This window comes from Bos indicus, chromosome 2, assembly GCF_029378745.1.
Source record: "Bos indicus isolate NIAB-ARS_2022 breed Sahiwal x Tharparkar chromosome 2, NIAB-ARS_B.indTharparkar_mat_pri_1.0, whole genome shotgun sequence".
Taxonomy (NCBI): domain Eukaryota; kingdom Metazoa; phylum Chordata; class Mammalia; order Artiodactyla; family Bovidae; genus Bos; species Bos indicus.
In genome coordinates, this window is record NC_091761.1 from 124,617,545 (window position 1) to 124,633,853 (window position 16,309).

Sequence of the window (16,309 nt, forward strand, 5' to 3'; positions counted from 1 at the left end):
TTCTGATAGACTATGACACTGAATTATTGAACAACACTTATACCAAAAAAGTAAGCAAGTGAAAAAACAAGGCAATTATGAACCACAGGGAATTTTGAAATGTGCAACGGTTGTAACAGCAAAGGCTTGTGGAGCCTTTACTTTGTGCCTGATACTTTTCTAATATACATAAAGCACCTACAGAGAGCTTTATAACTGTTACATACAATACATATCAGGGCTTCACTGATAGCTCAGTTGATAAAGAATCCACCTGCAATGCAGGATACCCCAGCTTAATTCCTGGGTTGGGAAGATCTGATGGAGAAAGGATAGGCTACCCACTCTAGTACTCTTTGGCTTCCCTTGTGGCTCAGCTAGATAAAGAATCCACCTGCAATGTGGGAAACCTGGATTCAATCCCTGGGTTGGGAAGATCCCCTGGAGAAGGGAAAGGCTACCCACTCCAGTATTCTGGCCTGGAGAATTCCACAGACTGTATAGCCTACGGGGTCCCAAAGAGTCGGACACGACTGAGTGACTTTCACTACAATACAAGGAAAAGAAAGGCAGCTAGATCTCAAGTTAGTCACTTGAACTCCCAGGGACATTTTCCTGAGGGACAGCAGTTCCGACTTCACAAGGCTGATGTGAGGATGAAATGAGCTATTATTGTATGCAAAGTGCTCAGTACAGTGCCTGGGCCATTTAAGTCTCAATCCACAAGAGTTGTTTTTAAGGAGAAAGTACTTTCAATCTGCTGTGTCAAAAGGGAAAGCTTCAATAAATCTAATCCAAATGGACTTTTTTGGGGGGCAGGGGAAGGAAGAGCAGACACACAGTGCCTCTCTACAGTGAAAATATTAAAGTCGAAAGTTGTGATTTTTTTCCCTTCTAGAAGTCCATTTCTAATCAGGATAGGACCTGCATTGAAACTAAAAGTTCGAGGAAAAAACAATCACAGAAAACATTTTAAGTTACTTTACATCATATTCATTTTTCCAAGAGTAGCTGACATCAAGAATCCTCCTGGCGCTAATAAAACTTCCCTGCTGTACATATTTAGACCTCCTATATTAGCACTGTCCACTGTGACTTTCTGCAATTATAGAAATGTTCTATAAATTTCTGTATTTGCATAGCCCCCAAACCATAGGCACTAGCTGCTTTTGACTACTGAGGACTTGCAATATGGCTAATAAAATTGAGGAAGTTCATTTTACATTTTTACAAATTTAAATTAAATCTAAATAACCACAAGTAGCTATTGACCACCATACTGGACAGGTCAGCTTTATGTGACTTGGTTGCTCAAATGCCTGTGAAAATCTACACCATTATGCATAAGTTGTTATTGTGCAGTTAATCATGTTTAATCAGTTACACTAGCTTTTGAAATGATACATCGTTAAACTTAGTGTAAGTATCTCTAGAGATGTATTGTACTCAAAAATCTTGGTTTCAAATTAGGATATTAAAAAGATCCACCCCATGTCTCACATACTGTACAATATAATTTTTTAAAAATCCAGTGATTCTTGAAACATAAATACCTAAGAAAAACCAATCAACTCATTTTGATTTGTCTAGAACAGCCACTGTTTCATACAAAAAAAAAAAACAAAAACAAAACAACAAATAACAAAAAATGAACAGCTGGCACATACCAGGAGTTCTTGACATCACTGAAGTCCTAGTCTTCCCCAGGTCTACAGGCATGGGGTCATTCTGCCCTTCCCAACACAGCAGGTGCTCCCTTAAAAAAGCAGGGAGTGTGTAGAAAATAAGTGGCCTGTTTTATAAAACTCTAAATTTATTCAAAGTGTTAAAAGATTTCACTCTCTCCTCCAAAATACTTTACATTTTAAAAAAAAATCAAAACCCTTTCCTGTTTTTTCTGCCACTGTACATGCTGCTGTTTCCCTTTCTGGAGACCAGCCTCTACCCCTCCAACCCTCTTCCCCTCCCTCCCTTCACTCTCAATATTGCTTTAAGTTTGTTTATAAAGCCCTCCTTCCCCTCTCCCCACAAGTCCTGCCCTGCAGGCACAGCTGCCTTTCCAGATTTCAGGCCCTTGGCTGCAGGTGAGGCAGGATGGATGGGGGAGACTGCAGACAAGGCCTGAAGGACAGAATGCTTTGTGCTTCTGGGAGAAAGGTGGATTGGCTTTTTTCTTGATCAAACAGAGGAGCCCTGTTTTTCTTTTTGCCCCATGGGCACCTGTTCAGGGCCAAATATTTGGCTTGGGGTTGCCCATGGCTGGGTAGCCTTCCCCTTCTCCAGTTTCCCCCAGGCATAGGTCCATGACAGCTGGGTCTGACGACTGTACCGTGTGTCCGCCTGTGGGTTGTGAAGGACGGGAAGAGTGGCACAGGACTAGAGCGGGGCTTGATGGAGCCTGACTTCTCAGCGTTATCTGGGCACCAAACACGCAGGGGAGGAAGTTTTGGTTTTGGAGAGGCAAAACCAGGGTCAGCCAGTGCCATAGAAGTGGGATGAGCAGGAAGGTCTGACCATATGGCTGTGGGGTGAGCAATGTTCTTTCTGATAAAAACCCCTCCCCTCTCTTCCATCTATCCCACCCTCATCCTGTAGGTCCCAGGATGATTCCAGAAAAGAGGGGGGCATAAAGGGGAGAAGGGTTCTGTTCTGCTGATGAGGAAAAGGCAGGAGGTGACAGAGTACTTGGGGCTGGGAGAGGCCTGCTGGAACACGCAGTCGTCACGGCTTCCCTGTTCCAAGAGGGAGGTTGGGGGGGGGCCAGGAACCAGGCCCTCACAGGCTTCACCAGCTCTGTTCCTTGTCCTTGACTAGTAAGACTGTGTGCTGGCCCCCGCTGGACACAGTTAAGACCACCCGGTTCTCCAGCTGTTTGCCTGTCATCTCCACGGGGCTCCAGGCATCTTCGTCCTGTCCCGTGCCCAGTTGGTAGTTGGTGCCCATGCCCCAGGCGAAAACACGACCTATAGGGGAAAGAAACAGGGGCAGCTGTCTTGAGGATCCCCAGCCCCAGCTTTCTTCTGCAGAATGAGAAGCCTGGCACTTGAGGGTGCCTTCTGGGCTTGGCCTGAGGCAGCCTGGCAATGTCCCAGCCTCCGGGGAGTTCAGAGAAGCTGGGAGGAGGCAAGGAGATGATGGACAAAAAAGAGCTTTGTCAACCAGAGACCACAGCCCTTATGCATTGACAAAGACTTCTCCCTGCTCCCAGGCAGACCTTTCAAGGCCTGACAATGACTGGTCATTCCCCAAACCCCTACATCACCTCCGTTCCCTGAACCACCTGCCTGTGAGACTGTTCTGGACGTTCTCCTTTCCTTACCATTAAGGACTAAACCTTCAAGGTGCAGCGAGCCCCACTTCCCCAGGAACTCCTTCTGGACAGTCCCGGATCCAGCAGCTCTGCCAGCCCGCTTTCTCAAGGCCTCCAAGTCTGCTCCCTCAGGCTTTGGCAACAACTTGTCCACACCCCCCTCTGCTGTGCTTGCCAGGACCCCAACTACTAAGCTTTCTTTCTCCTAATGATATTTTAAGTACAACTCCCTGGGAAGCTGGCAGTTACTAGTTTGTATAAAAAAAGGGTCACCAAGATATAAATGTAAAGGCGTGCCTGTGTGAGGAGTCTGGAGACCTGGGTTCCAGTCCTGCCTGTCGGTGCCTGTGTGTTCAGTTGTACCTGACTCTTCGTGACTCCATGGACTGTGACCACCAGGCTCCTCTGTCCATGGGAATTTCCAGGCAAGAATACTGGAGTGCATTGCCATTTCCTTCTCCAGGGGATCTTCCCAACTCAGGGATCGAACCCACAACTCCTGTATCTCTTGCACTGGCAGGTAGATTCTTTACCACTGAGCCACCCAGGAAGCCTTGCCTATCTGGGCCTCAGTAATTAATATATCCCCTTGGCTCCAACACATTAAAATAATTTTAATAATGTGTTTACCCACTTTATGTCATCGAAGCCAGAACTTCTATCAGGACAAAAACAACGTCATCACAAATACTGCTTCCCACATCTTAGTTCCATAGAATGGTGGGCAATGGAACCTGCCAGGCACTCTGCTAAGAATCATGACCCCCAGACCCCAACCAGACCGACTGTGGGCGGTCCCACTCACCATCCTTGGTCACAGCATACCCCACAGAAGCTCCACAAGCCACTGAGGAGACCGTGGGCAGCCTGGGGATCAGGGTGGGTACGCTCTTCTCCTCAGCACCTTCCCCAAGGCCCAGCCGCCCATACTCAGCCCGGCCCAGGCTGTATGCTTTTCCTGTGGGAGGAGGGAGAGAGACGAAGAATAGCAGACGGCATGATCCAGGTAGGCCGGGTGGGCACTGATATCCATGGGAGCGGGTCCCCCAATCCCAAGGTGGTGGTGAGATCTGCAGCATCTCTTTCAGTGTGGAGGGAAGCCTGGAAGAACCTCCACAGGCCCCACTTAACTCCCAGGTAGAAGACCACCAGGATGCTGGTGGGTGGGGTGACCCTCATGGACCCACAGTTAGCCCAATCCATGGAGCAGGCCCAGGTTCCAAGCACTGTTGTTTACGGAGTGGGCCCAGACCTGTGCCCAGGGAACACTCTACCCTCACCCCAGAGAGAGGTCTAGACCCCCTACCTTCTGAATCCATGCAGACAGTATGGTGCTGGCCCCCAGAGAAGCCCACCCAGGACTTGGTGGAGTTCTTGAAGGATGTTAGGTTCTGAGGTACAAAACAGGATTCTGTGCCTTGGGTTCCTGGGGGGGAAAGGCCAGGATGGGGCTGTCAGGGGTGACACTGTCCAAGGAATTGCCTTCTTTATCCCTTCCCTCATCACATCCGCTCATCACAACTAGAGAAAGCCGCAGTGCAGCAACAAAGACCCAGCACAACCAAAAATACATAAATAAATACTCAAAACAACTGAGGCTCTGAGCGGTTAGGTGACCCCCACACGGAGGGGACACAATGAGTGAGTGGTGGAGGCGGGATTGCAACCCAAGTCACTCTGGGACCCACCAAGTTGATGGTAGTTGGAGAGGCCAAAGCCATATACATGGCCCTCGGAGGAGATGGCGAAGGTAAAGTAGGCACCGCAGAAGGCATCCTGGAACCTGACATGGCCCCGGCTTCCCCTGGATTTCAGCATCACACACTTGGGGACCAGGAGTCGTTCTGCAGGCAGAGAGAAGGTCAGGGTCAGTGGCACACACATGGCCTCTCCCCTCTGCCCCACTGTGTCTCCTTTACTGCTGAAGCCCTCACAGGGAGCCTAAGCAGGGACTCTTCTCTGTAGAATACAGAAGAGGAAACTGAGGCCAACAGAGGCCAGGTGCCTCACTCAGACCCCCACAGCCATAGAGGTAACATTTATATGGGACTTACGCTGTCAGACAGCCTTCTATATGAACTCTGTGCACTTCACAACAACCCAGTGAGGCAGGTAGTTTAGAGATACGGAAACTGTGTCTGGGGGCCCACGGCCAGTAAGGGGTAGAGCCAAGATTCAACTCTGAGGTAGTCTGGGGATTCCTCAACTATCACTGCAGGTCCACCCGATGCAAGCCTGAACACAAGAGAATCCCTTCTGCCTTTGACCTTCAGCAGGGGATGGCTTGCCAACTTGCCCCACCAGAGGAACCTAAGCTACCTACTTTAAGGGAAATTAAAATGGAGGTAGTCGTGTTCGGGCTTCAGAAGTAGGGGAGCAGGCCTCTGACTGACATCTGACCTTGCCTGGACCCTGCTTGGACTATATGCCTACTTGTGAACACACCAATTGTTACCAGTAAGTCCAGTGGCGCTTAAAAAAGGGAGTGGGTCTTGGAATTTCTTAAGCCCCTGGAGGTCTGGCCAACGCCCTGAGGTCAGACGAAATCTTGTGATGCACAGGTGAAACCAACAACATCTTGTTTGTGTGTGATGAGTGGTTTCTTTTGTTAACGAATCCTTTGAACATAAACTAAATCAGCAAAACACCTACCAAGGGGCTTCCCTGGTGGCTCAGTGGTAACGAATCTGCCTGCCAGTGCAGGAAGCTTGGGTTCAATCCCTGATCCCAGAAGATCCCACATGCCGTAAGCTCATGAGCCAAAACTACTGAGCCTGTGCTCGAGAGCCTGGGAGCCACAACTACTGAGCCCATGAGCTATGATTACTGAAGCCTGTGTGCCCTAGACTCTGTCCTCTGCAACAAGAGAAGCCACTGTAATGAGAAGTTGACTAGAGAGTAACCCCCACTTGCCACAACTAGAGAAAAGCCCATGCAGCAATTAAGACCTAGCACAGACAAAAATAAATGAAAAACAAACAAACACCTACCAAGGCCCTGACGGCCACCACGATTGGCAAATAATTCAGGTACGCGGCCCAGTTGGCCCTGCTCCCCGGAGCCCAAAGTATAGAGGTCGCCATCAACTGTCAGCATCACCAAGTGGTCATTTCCTGAGGGTGAGAGGAAAGCAGGAGATGCAGGGCTTGTCTGTAAGGCCCAACCCAGCAAAAGGTTCTCCACCTCCTGCCCAGAGCAAGATGCCAGACTCACCCGAGGCCACCTTCACCACGGGCACACTCAGCTGCACCTGCACGGGCACCATGCTCTTTTTCATGGGTTCCAAGAGCCCGATCACACCGTTATTGTCCTGGAGGGGAGGGCGGGTCAGTTTTCAGCCAGCCCTGCCTGTCTCATACCAGCCAGATCCAGCTTTGCAGACACCCCCCAGAGGTGTGTGGTGAAGGGCACTGGTGCCAGGTGAGCATGGAGAGGTAGACAGGAGCCAGGCCACACAGTGAAATACTCATGAGTGAAATCAGTGGTCTGTGATTTGCATTAAAATATAACAAAGGAGTTGGGGAATGGAAGGGAGTGAAAATCAAACAAGTTTGGTCATAAGCTGATAATTGTTCAGGCAAGTAAATAAGAGTTCAAAATAGCATTCTGATTACTCTTACATGTTTGAAATTCTCCATTAAAATGTGTTAAAAGAGCTCCAATGAGGAAATATCAGATTCCTTTATTTCTGACATTTCAAAATAAATTGAATAACAAAGTACCAAAACAATTTTAATGCTGAATCTGCTGTTTAAACCACACTCTCCTGTCTTGAAAATTCTGAAATATGCTTCTGAGAAGTGTGGAAGGAGACTGGGAAGCGGAGGAGGAAGGTTAAAAGGGAGGAGATGTGTCAGCAGGCTTCTTGGCTCAGCCGAAGACCAAAGGTATCCCTGAGCCACTCCTTTTCCATGACACACAACATAACATCAGATTTACAGCAACAGTCAGTAGTGTGCACAGGCCTGATGAAGAACCAGAAACCTGGGTCCGGTCCAAGCCCTTCCCAGGGTCTCAATCTCTCCACAAGTACAACACGGGCATGGAGATGGGGCCCCACCAGCTGTACTTAATTCTGCTCACCAGCTCCACAGCCATCCTCCAGACCCAGTCTTACCCGGAAAGAGCCCCAGAGGAAGACACGGCCATCCTCGGTGAGGGCTGCTGTGTGACTGTCTCCTGCTGACACCTGTACCACCTTCTCTTGCAGGTCCACTTTCCCAGGGACCATCTCTGAGCCCTCCACTGACGTATCCCTTCCCAGAGCACCCTCGTCATTGCAGCCGAAGGAGTAGACCTGTGCAGAGGATGTCCCCGTTAGTGCGAGGTCTGGCCTCTCAGTATCTTCTTGTCTAGGCCACTCCCTGCTTATCTAGCCAGCTCCATCTCTACAGAGTAATGCATATGGTTCAGAGCTCCTTCCCCAAGGCCCCCAGCCCCAGGTCCTGTCCCGTCTGGTGCCACCCTGACCTACCTGGCCACTTTTGCTTAGGCACACAGTGTGCATGCCCCCAGCCTCAGCCTGCACGATGTCTTCTGGAATGGACACTAGGGCTGGCTTCTTCCTCTCCATCACATTCTCACCCAGCCCCAGCTGGCCCACGTCGCCCTGGCCCAGTGTCAGCACCACACCTGGTTCTGTGCCGTGGGACCTATGGGAGACTGAGGGGTAAAGAAGATAGCCCCTGAGTGTGCAGGATGACAAGAGAGAGGAGAGGGTGCTGCACAGGCTGTGGGATAACACAGACCTGGGTTCAAATCCGTGCCCTGCCACAGAACATTAGTTAGACCTCTCCAAGCCTAAGCGTCCTCATCTGTGAAACGAGGGTAAGAGAAGTACCTATCTCATCGAATGTTTGTGAAGATTAAAAACTGAGCACATTAGGGACTTCCCTGGTGGTCCAGTGGTTAAGACTTTGCCTTCCAATAGAGGTGTGCATAGGTTCAATCCTTGGAGGGGGAACTAAGATCCAACATGCCTCATACCCAAAAAACCAAAACACAAAACAAGCAATACTGAAACAAATTCAATGAAGACTTTAAAATATGACTCACATAAAAAGAATTTTAATTTTAAATTAAAACCCAAAAAACTCCACATATTCTTTAATCTGTATTTATTTATTTGGCTATGCTCAGTCCCAGTGCAACATGCAGGCTCCTTAGTTGTGGCCCGTGGGATCTAGTTCCCTGATCAGGAATGGAATGCTGGCTCCCTTCACTAGGAGCAGAGTCTTAGCCACTGGACTACCAGCAAAGTGCCCACCTAAGCGCATTATTAATGTGAGTGGAAGGAAATGGCAATAATATACTTGATACAGAGAAAAAAATTCAGGTGGGGAGGAGAAGTGGGGCACAAGATAGCTTTTCTGATTGGCTGTTCTTGGTCAGGAACCAACTAACAGAGAGGGCATAATAACATCTAACACTGCTTATTCTACGAATGTTAAATTGATTTGCAGCCCCCCACATTATGCTATAGGCCTTCCATTTCAGGCTCCCATTTTATAGAAAAGGAGAACAGAGCCTTGCTGCTGCTGCTGCTAAGTCACTTCAGTCGTGTCCAACTCTGTGCGACCCCATAACGGCAGCCCATCAGGCTCCGCCGTCCCTGGGATTGTCCAGGTAAGAACACTGGAGTGGGTTGCCATTTCCTTCTCCAATGCATGAAAGTGAAAAGTGAAAGTGAAGTCGCTCAGTCGTGTCCGACTCTTCGCGACCCCATGGACTGGAGCCCACCAGGCTCCTCCGTCCATGGGATTTTCCAGGCAAGAGTACTGGAGTGGGGTGCCATTGCCTTCTCTGGAACAGAGCCTTAGACAGTGTCATAAGAGCTAATAACGAGTAAAGTTTGCGGTGAAACCAAATCAAGGAGGCCTACATGGTCAGAGCACAGTCTCTAGTCTCCATCCTCAGGCTGTGACTTAACCACTGGACATAGGCACACTGACCCCCTCTCCACTTCTTTTGAGGAGCAGACACGCAGCTGAAGAGAAAAGGGAGGAGTAAGAGACCGCAAGAGGTACGCGCCAATCAGAGTGCAGTGCTGGGCCATCTGCCAGGCCAACGAAGGGCGGGGCCGCCAGAGCCCCGGACAGCCAATGGCGTCCAGCCCCTCCCCCCGGGGGTGTGGCCACGGCTGCCAGGACTGCTGCGGCTGCGCAGAGGGCACTCTGGGCAGGCAGCCACCTGGTCGGGCCTTCTGGACAGGAGAGCACAGCCCGCAGGCACCTTGGCAGGAGCGGGCGCCTGGAACACGGTGGGAAGCAACGGCCCTCACTGCCTGGTTACGAGGGTCTGCAAAAGACAGACACTGTCTGAGTGTGGGTCCACACTCCCCCAACCCTCCCAGACTGGGGGTGGCTCTCCTCCCTGAATCCCTCCAGGGTCCGAGCAGAAAGGAGACCAAAGGCACTTCTCTCGAATGCTAACCAGGAAACGAGCTCATTTTCCTCATGGCAGCCCGGTGAGGTTGCCCGTTTTATGAATGAGGTTAGTGATTTGCCACAGCTATACAGCTAGAAAGTGGCAGAGCCAGGACATGAACCCAGTCTGGAGGTCAATGGTCTTAACTAGGCATTACTGCCTAGGGCAAAGCCGTAGGGTCTAGTTTTTCACCTGTATCTGAGTGCTTTTAAGCAAGTCTCTGCCCCTTTATCATTCCCAGAGGGTGGGAATCAGTGAGCTACAGGAGACCCTCCAGCTGGGTGGAGTTCCTGGACTTCCTGGCCCCTTGGCTTCAAATCTCAGGGAGGAAGGAGCCCAGTACCAGATTCTGGGGATGTCAAGAGGCCACCCATACTGAGGGCCAACTTACCCTTCACCTTCTTGCTTTTGGGGAGGGCATCTTCTGGGGGAGACCTTCTCTTAGCTATACGCTTGGGTGGCATCTTCTTGTCCTGAAAAACCCAGGCAAAGACTCCATGTCAGAAATGGCTCTATTCAGGCAATATTTATCAAAAACCCTAAAAAAAAAGAAAAGAAATGCCTAGCAATTCCACTTCTCGGAATTTACCTGAGAAGAACCAAATAATAAATAAACCCAAAGATTAAGTTCCACTAATATTCTCTACTGTATTCTTCGTAACATTAAGAAACAAAAACAACAAAAAATGGAGCAACCCATGTACTTAGGAGTAGGGGATTGGCTAAATAATACGTGGAATACTGATGATAAAACAGTACGAAGCCACTGAAAGTGATGTTTTCAGAGATTTATTTACTGAATCATTGCCAAGTAACATAAGCAGATTGAAAAACAGGCCATCATCCTACTTGTGGAAAAGAAAAAGCATACACATATAAAAATATATGGAAGGAAATACATTCAGTATTAATAATGGTAACCTCTGGAAAATGTGATTACGGACAAATTTTACTTCTTTCTTTATATCTTAATCTAAGATACAAACAGCATGTATTTTTAAATTTTATTATTAAAAAATTAAAACACTGAAGAACATTCAATGAACGTCACAACTCCTTGCAATCCCAACATAACCATAGTAACTCTGGTGATACATTACTGTTATAATCAGACCACACAAACACACTCACAGCTATTTTCATTAAATAAAACCAACCCAGACCACTTTCTCAACCGCAGTCCAGTCGTTAGGAATCTGCCTGCCAATGCAGGGGACACAGGTTCAATCCCTGGTCCGGGAAGACTCCACATGCTGTGAGGCAACTAAGCCCATGCACCACAACTACTCTGCCTGCATGCCCTAGAGCCCACACTCACGAGAGAAGCCACTGCAATGGAAGCCCATGCAGCGCAACAGAGTAGGCCAGACTCACTGCAACTAGAGAACGCCTGTAAGCAGTAATGAAAACCCTGCATAGCCAAAATTTCAATACATTTAAAAAACAAAACCATCTGTGCTCTTTGATCCAAAATGCCACCACTCCTAGGAGGAACCTGGCTTTCCTTTAAACCCATCCAACAAGAGATAAACACTGTATATGAACTCATACTAGCATACAACCCCCGGTGTTACAAAGGCGGAAAGGAAATCACCTCTGGGCAACACGAAAGGTTGTGGCAGCTCGCAAGATCCAGGGCAGCTGAGCCAGCTGAGCCGTCAGCGCTGAGTGCCTCCTTGCTTCAGCTAAATGCTGTTGCCTTCTCAAGGCCACTGAGAACAGACACTCTGCCCTAGTGTCTCAATTTCAACCCAGCCCAAATTGGGTCAAAAGCCCTTTTTCCTCCACATAAGCAGTTTCTGAAATAAATCTTTATTGAGCCTGGTTTTTAAGGTTATGAAAGACAGCTAAGCCTTAAGGCTCCCAAACTCTGTGATCCCTCTGGAACAGACACCAGGGCCCAGGCAATTTGCAGCTATCCAGATGCAAAAGCGGTAGAGCAAGTAGTGGTTAAGAGGAGCCAGGCTATGTACTCAGCTACTTTCTGGCTGTCTGACCTTGGACAAAGTTACTTAGTCTCTTCACCATTCAGTTTTCTCCTCAGTAAAATGGAGATAGTAATTACTCAAAATCGCTGTGGATGGTGAGTGCTGTCATGAAATAAAAGACCCTGATGCTGGGAAAGATTAAAGGTAAAAGGAGAAGGAGGCGGCAGAGGATGAGATGGTTAGATAGCATCACTGACTCAGTTCAGTTCGGTCGCTCAGTTGTGTCCAACTCTTTGCAACCCCATGGACTGCAGCACGCCAGGCTTCTCTGTCCATCACCACCTCCAGGAGCTTACTCAAACTCATGTCCATCGAGTCAGTGATGCCATCCAACCAACCATTTCACCCTCTGTCATCCCCTTCTCCCGCGTACAATCTTTCCCAGCGTACAATCTTTCTCAGTGTCAGGGTCTTTTCAAATGAGTCAGCTCTTCGCATCAGGTGGCCAAAGTATTAAGAGTTTCAGCTTCAACATCAGTCCTCCCAATGAATATTCAGGACTGATTCCCTTTAGGATGGACTGGCTGGCTCTCCTTGCAATCCAAGGGACTCTCAAGAGTCTTCTCTAACACCACAGTTCAAAAGCATCAACTCTTCGGCGATCAGCTTTCTTTATAGTCCAACTCTCACATGCATACATGACCACTGGAAAAACCATAGCCTTGACTAGACAGACCTTTGTTGACAAAGTAATGTCTCTGCTTTTCAATATGCTGTCTAGGTTGGTCATAACTTTCCTTCCAAGGAGTAAGCGTCTTTTAATTTCATGGCTGCAGTCACCATCTGCAATGATTTTGGAGCCCCCCAAAATAAAGTCTGCCACTGTTTCCACATCTATTTGCCATGAAGTGATGGGACCAGATGCCATGATCTTAGTTTTTCTCAATGTTGAGCTTTAAGCCAACTTTTTCACTCTCCTCTTTCACTTTCATCAAGAGGCTCTTTAGTTCTTCTTTGCTTTCTGCCGTAAGGGTGGTGTCACTGACTCAACGGACATGAATTTCAGCAAATTCCGAGAGTGGAGGACAGAGGAGCCTGGCGTGCTGCAGGCCATGGGGCTGCAAAGAGACATGACTGAGCAACTGAACAATAATAGTACCTACACATTGTTATGACTATGACTAAATGAGCTAATACTGTAAAAGTAATTACAGGGTGGTTCGATCTCTGGGTCAGGAAGATCACCTGGAGGACGGCGTGGCAACCCACTCCAGTATTCTGATCTGGAGAATCCCATGGACAGAGGAGCCTGGCGGGCTACAGTCCATAGGGTCGCAAAGAGTCAGACATGACTGAAGTGACTTAGCATGCACACATACAATTACAGAGTAGGGTAAGGGCTCAATCGGAGAAGGCAATGGCACCCCACTCCAGTACTCTTGCCTGGAAAATCCCTTGGATGGAGTCTGGTAGGCTGTAGTCCATGGGGTCGCTAAGAGTCGGACATGACTGAACAACTTCCCTTTCACTTTTCACTTTCATGCATTGGAGGAGGAAATGGCAACCCACTCCAGTGTTCTTGCCTGGAGAATACCAGGGACGGGGGAGCTTGATGGGCTTCCGTCTATGGGGTTGCACAGAGTCGGACACGACAGAAGTGACTTAGCAGCAAGGGCTCAATAAATCAATGCTAGTGTTTAAACATCTAGGGTCTGTTCCAGATAGTGCTTAGGCACAGCTAATCTAATCTAACCACCTCTCCTCCATTTTATAGAAAAGGGATGGAGACTTTAACCAAGGCTATAAATGGCAAGAGAATTCTAAGAACCCTTCTCTGGAGCCTCTCCAGCTCCCCGTTCCACGTTCCATGGTATATGAACATGAGGTCAACGGCCTGGAACCTCCAGGCACATTTCTGCTGGCTGACCTGGGGGAGGAGAACAAAGTGCCGAAGACAAGGAAGCAGCCAAAGGCCTAGAATGCCCCACGGCTGTGTGGACTGAGCCTCTGCAGGCTGAGCTTCTACAGGCTGAGACTGGCCCAGTTTTGACTTTGTTGAGGTGGCAGTTCTATGTTTCACCCAACTTTTATTCTCCCAGGGTGGCAACTCCTCCCCTCCAACCAGCCTCTTTGAGACCCCTCTTCCCACACTAGAAATGCACCTTCACTGGGATCAGTTCAGTTGCTTTCCCCTGATGCTGGGAAAGACTGAAGGTAAAAGGAGAAGGGGGCGGCAGAGGATGAGATGGTTAGACAGCATCACTGACTCAGTTCAGTTCAGTTGCGCAGTCGTGTCCAACTCTTTGTGACCGCATGGACGGCAGCACGCCAGGCTTCCCTGTTCATCACCAACTCCCAGAGCTTACTCAAACTCATGTCCATCGAGTCGGTGATGCCATCCAACCATCTCATCCTCTGTCATCCCCTTTTCCTGCCTTCAATCTTTCCTAGCATCAGGGTCTTTTCCAATGAGTCAGCTCTTCGCATCAGGGATAGAGCCGTGGTTTGCTCAACCCTGCTTGTGCAACCATGTTTGGCCTCTCTGAGCTGTGTGTATCCTCATGGAAAGGGATGCAATGACCACTTCGAGGGCTGCTGTCCAGATGGAATGAAATGTCTGCGAAGGGTTTTGCAGTGCCAAGCACACGGTACCTAGCAGCATGGACCCAATACTGCCATGAATGCTTATTACCACTGCTTGGCTCTGGACCAGGCGTAGCAAGGAAGAAGACAACTAACCCTCCGCCTGCTCTCATGGAGCTTACAGACAGAAACACATACGCACGCAGAGAGAGTGTTATTACAGACAGTGTGGTCTGCTCAACAGGCAAGGTGATATAGTAGGAATATTCCAGGGACACAACAGTGTAGATGGATTTAATGCCACTGAACCATATACAGTTAAAAATGGCTACAATGGTAAATTTTATGTTATGAATTGTTTATCACAATAAAAAAAAAAAAGAGAGTAACTGGGATAGGAGAGGAGATATAGGTCAGATAGGTGACATCTGGGCTAAGACTTGAAATACTAGGCACAGAAAGCCAGCAGGGGAAGGCCTGGACAAAAGCATGAGATGTGCTCAGGAACCTGGGGAGACCAGCAGGGCTGCAGCTGGACAGTGATGGATCAGAGGCACAAGGGGAGCAGGGGCCGGGTCGTACAAGGCCTAGTAGGGAAAACAGACAAGCGTTAAGAAGACTGTCTCATTAACGATTGTTCTGGAAGGGACTGGAAGAGGAAGCGATTGCAAGCATCCAAATGAGAGAAGTTGGTGACATGATTTGGTCTGAGGCAACAAATAAAAATACACAATTTAGGAAACAGGCTTGCTTTGCCAGTGGATTAGATGTAGGGAATGAGGGTGGGGGAGGAACCCAGAATGACTATTTCATCCTAAAAAATCCAGGGGATCCTGGGCAGGGCCCCTTTGATCCCCCTATGAACTTAGTCCAACACAAGGACTCCTAGCCTTTGGCTTAAGTGACTAGGTAGATGGTAGACTTCCAGTTACTGAGAAGACTGGGGGACAAACAGGGCGGAGAGACTGAGAGGTTTTTGTCAAGTGTGAAGTGTGCAGGAACCGATCAAGAAGGGATGTTAAGGTGGCAGAGCTGGATGGGTTAAGGAGTGTGGGACACACCAGGGACCCACTTTTTCCAGTAAACAGCTCATAACCCTTGGCCAGGTTGGCACTGGTTCACTGGATCTGGGGCCCTGTCCCGCCAAAGGCATATTTCCCCATCAGCTCATCAGAATGACCTGCAGCCGTCAGCTCTGCTGGGGAGGGAGACTGAGAAGGAGCTTGGAAAAGTACTCACAACAAGAAGTTAAGTGAAAAACAAAACAAAACAAAACAGAATGGTATCCGCACATTGGTGCTGCTGTTGGGTTGAGCTATGGGAAAGGCCTGGAGTGGAGACAGAAAAACAAAGGCTATAGGAGGTATTCGGTGTCATGGATCATTAACCAAAAAGAAAAAAAATGATTCTACCATTCATGATCTTTTTAAAAAGACCTCCAGGGTTTGGTACTGACACAACTTCTGGGCTCATCTTATCTGTCACACCCTCCCTTCTCACAGTCTTAGACTGCTTACTCTTCTCTCCATACCAGTGCGTCTCCATCCCACCCCAGCCCTATCCTACTGCAAGAACTTCTACTCAAAGTTGCCTCCATTGGTACACTACCTCGGATCCCTCTCTCAATCCTAAAGGAATCATTCTCTCCAAGAAATTAGGACAGACTTTGGATCCTAATTATTTAACCAGTCTGCCCCTTCAGGTGAGTCTCTTTGGGGCACTGGCCATACCTACCTTCTAACAACCTTTAACTTCTCACAACAAGCTGAAGAGGGCTCTGTCACTCTTATTTAACAGCTGAGGGAACTGGGGCGCAGAGAAGTAGATTTACTTGCTTAAGTTGGCACAGCCGGAAAAGAGAGCCAGGAATGGAATCCAGGTATACCTGAAAATTAAAAGCAAAAGAACAGCTGGCTAAAGGCAGGTCATGGTCCAGGCAGTGATCGAGGCAGCCTGGACAGGGCTCCCCAGGATCTCCTATGAACCTGGCCAAAGGCAAGGAGCAGAGGGTGGGAGCCTGCTGAAAGGGACAAGACGGTGGGTGAGAGCAAAGGGGAGACACGGAAGCAGTGAGGGCCTGGGA

At 48.6% G+C, this 16,309-nt stretch overlaps 1 protein-coding gene across 7 annotated transcripts in view; it reads right to left on the bottom strand.

Moving 5' to 3' along the window:
* RCC1 (regulator of chromosome condensation 1) overlaps window positions 1–16,309 on the bottom strand; it is a 35,706-nt gene continuing 19,397 nt past the window's right edge. For 2 of the 7 annotated variants that reach the window (XM_070775214.1, XM_070775221.1), the window contains exons 2-12: window positions 15,961–16,111; window positions 10,107–10,188; window positions 9,479–9,586; window positions 7,764–7,951; window positions 7,407–7,586; window positions 6,503–6,599; window positions 6,280–6,402; window positions 4,978–5,133; window positions 4,596–4,715; window positions 4,095–4,247; window positions 1–2,942 (exon numbers count right to left, since the gene is read on the bottom strand). In XM_070775214.1, the coding sequence (XP_070631315.1) occupies window positions 2,764–2,942; window positions 4,095–4,247; window positions 4,596–4,715; window positions 4,978–5,133; window positions 6,280–6,402; window positions 6,503–6,599; window positions 7,407–7,586; window positions 7,764–7,951; window positions 9,479–9,586; window positions 10,107–10,179 (1,377 nt within the window). In that variant the 5' untranslated portion in view covers window positions 10,180–10,188; window positions 15,961–16,111 and the 3' untranslated portion in view covers window positions 1–2,763. The remainder of the gene's footprint in view (window positions 2,943–4,094; window positions 4,248–4,595; window positions 4,716–4,977; window positions 5,134–6,279; window positions 6,403–6,502; window positions 6,600–7,406; window positions 7,587–7,763; window positions 7,952–9,478; window positions 9,587–10,106; window positions 10,189–15,960; window positions 16,112–16,309) is intronic. The other 5 variants (XM_070775240.1, XM_070775247.1, XM_070775233.1 and 2 more) reach the window with 4 other exon arrangements.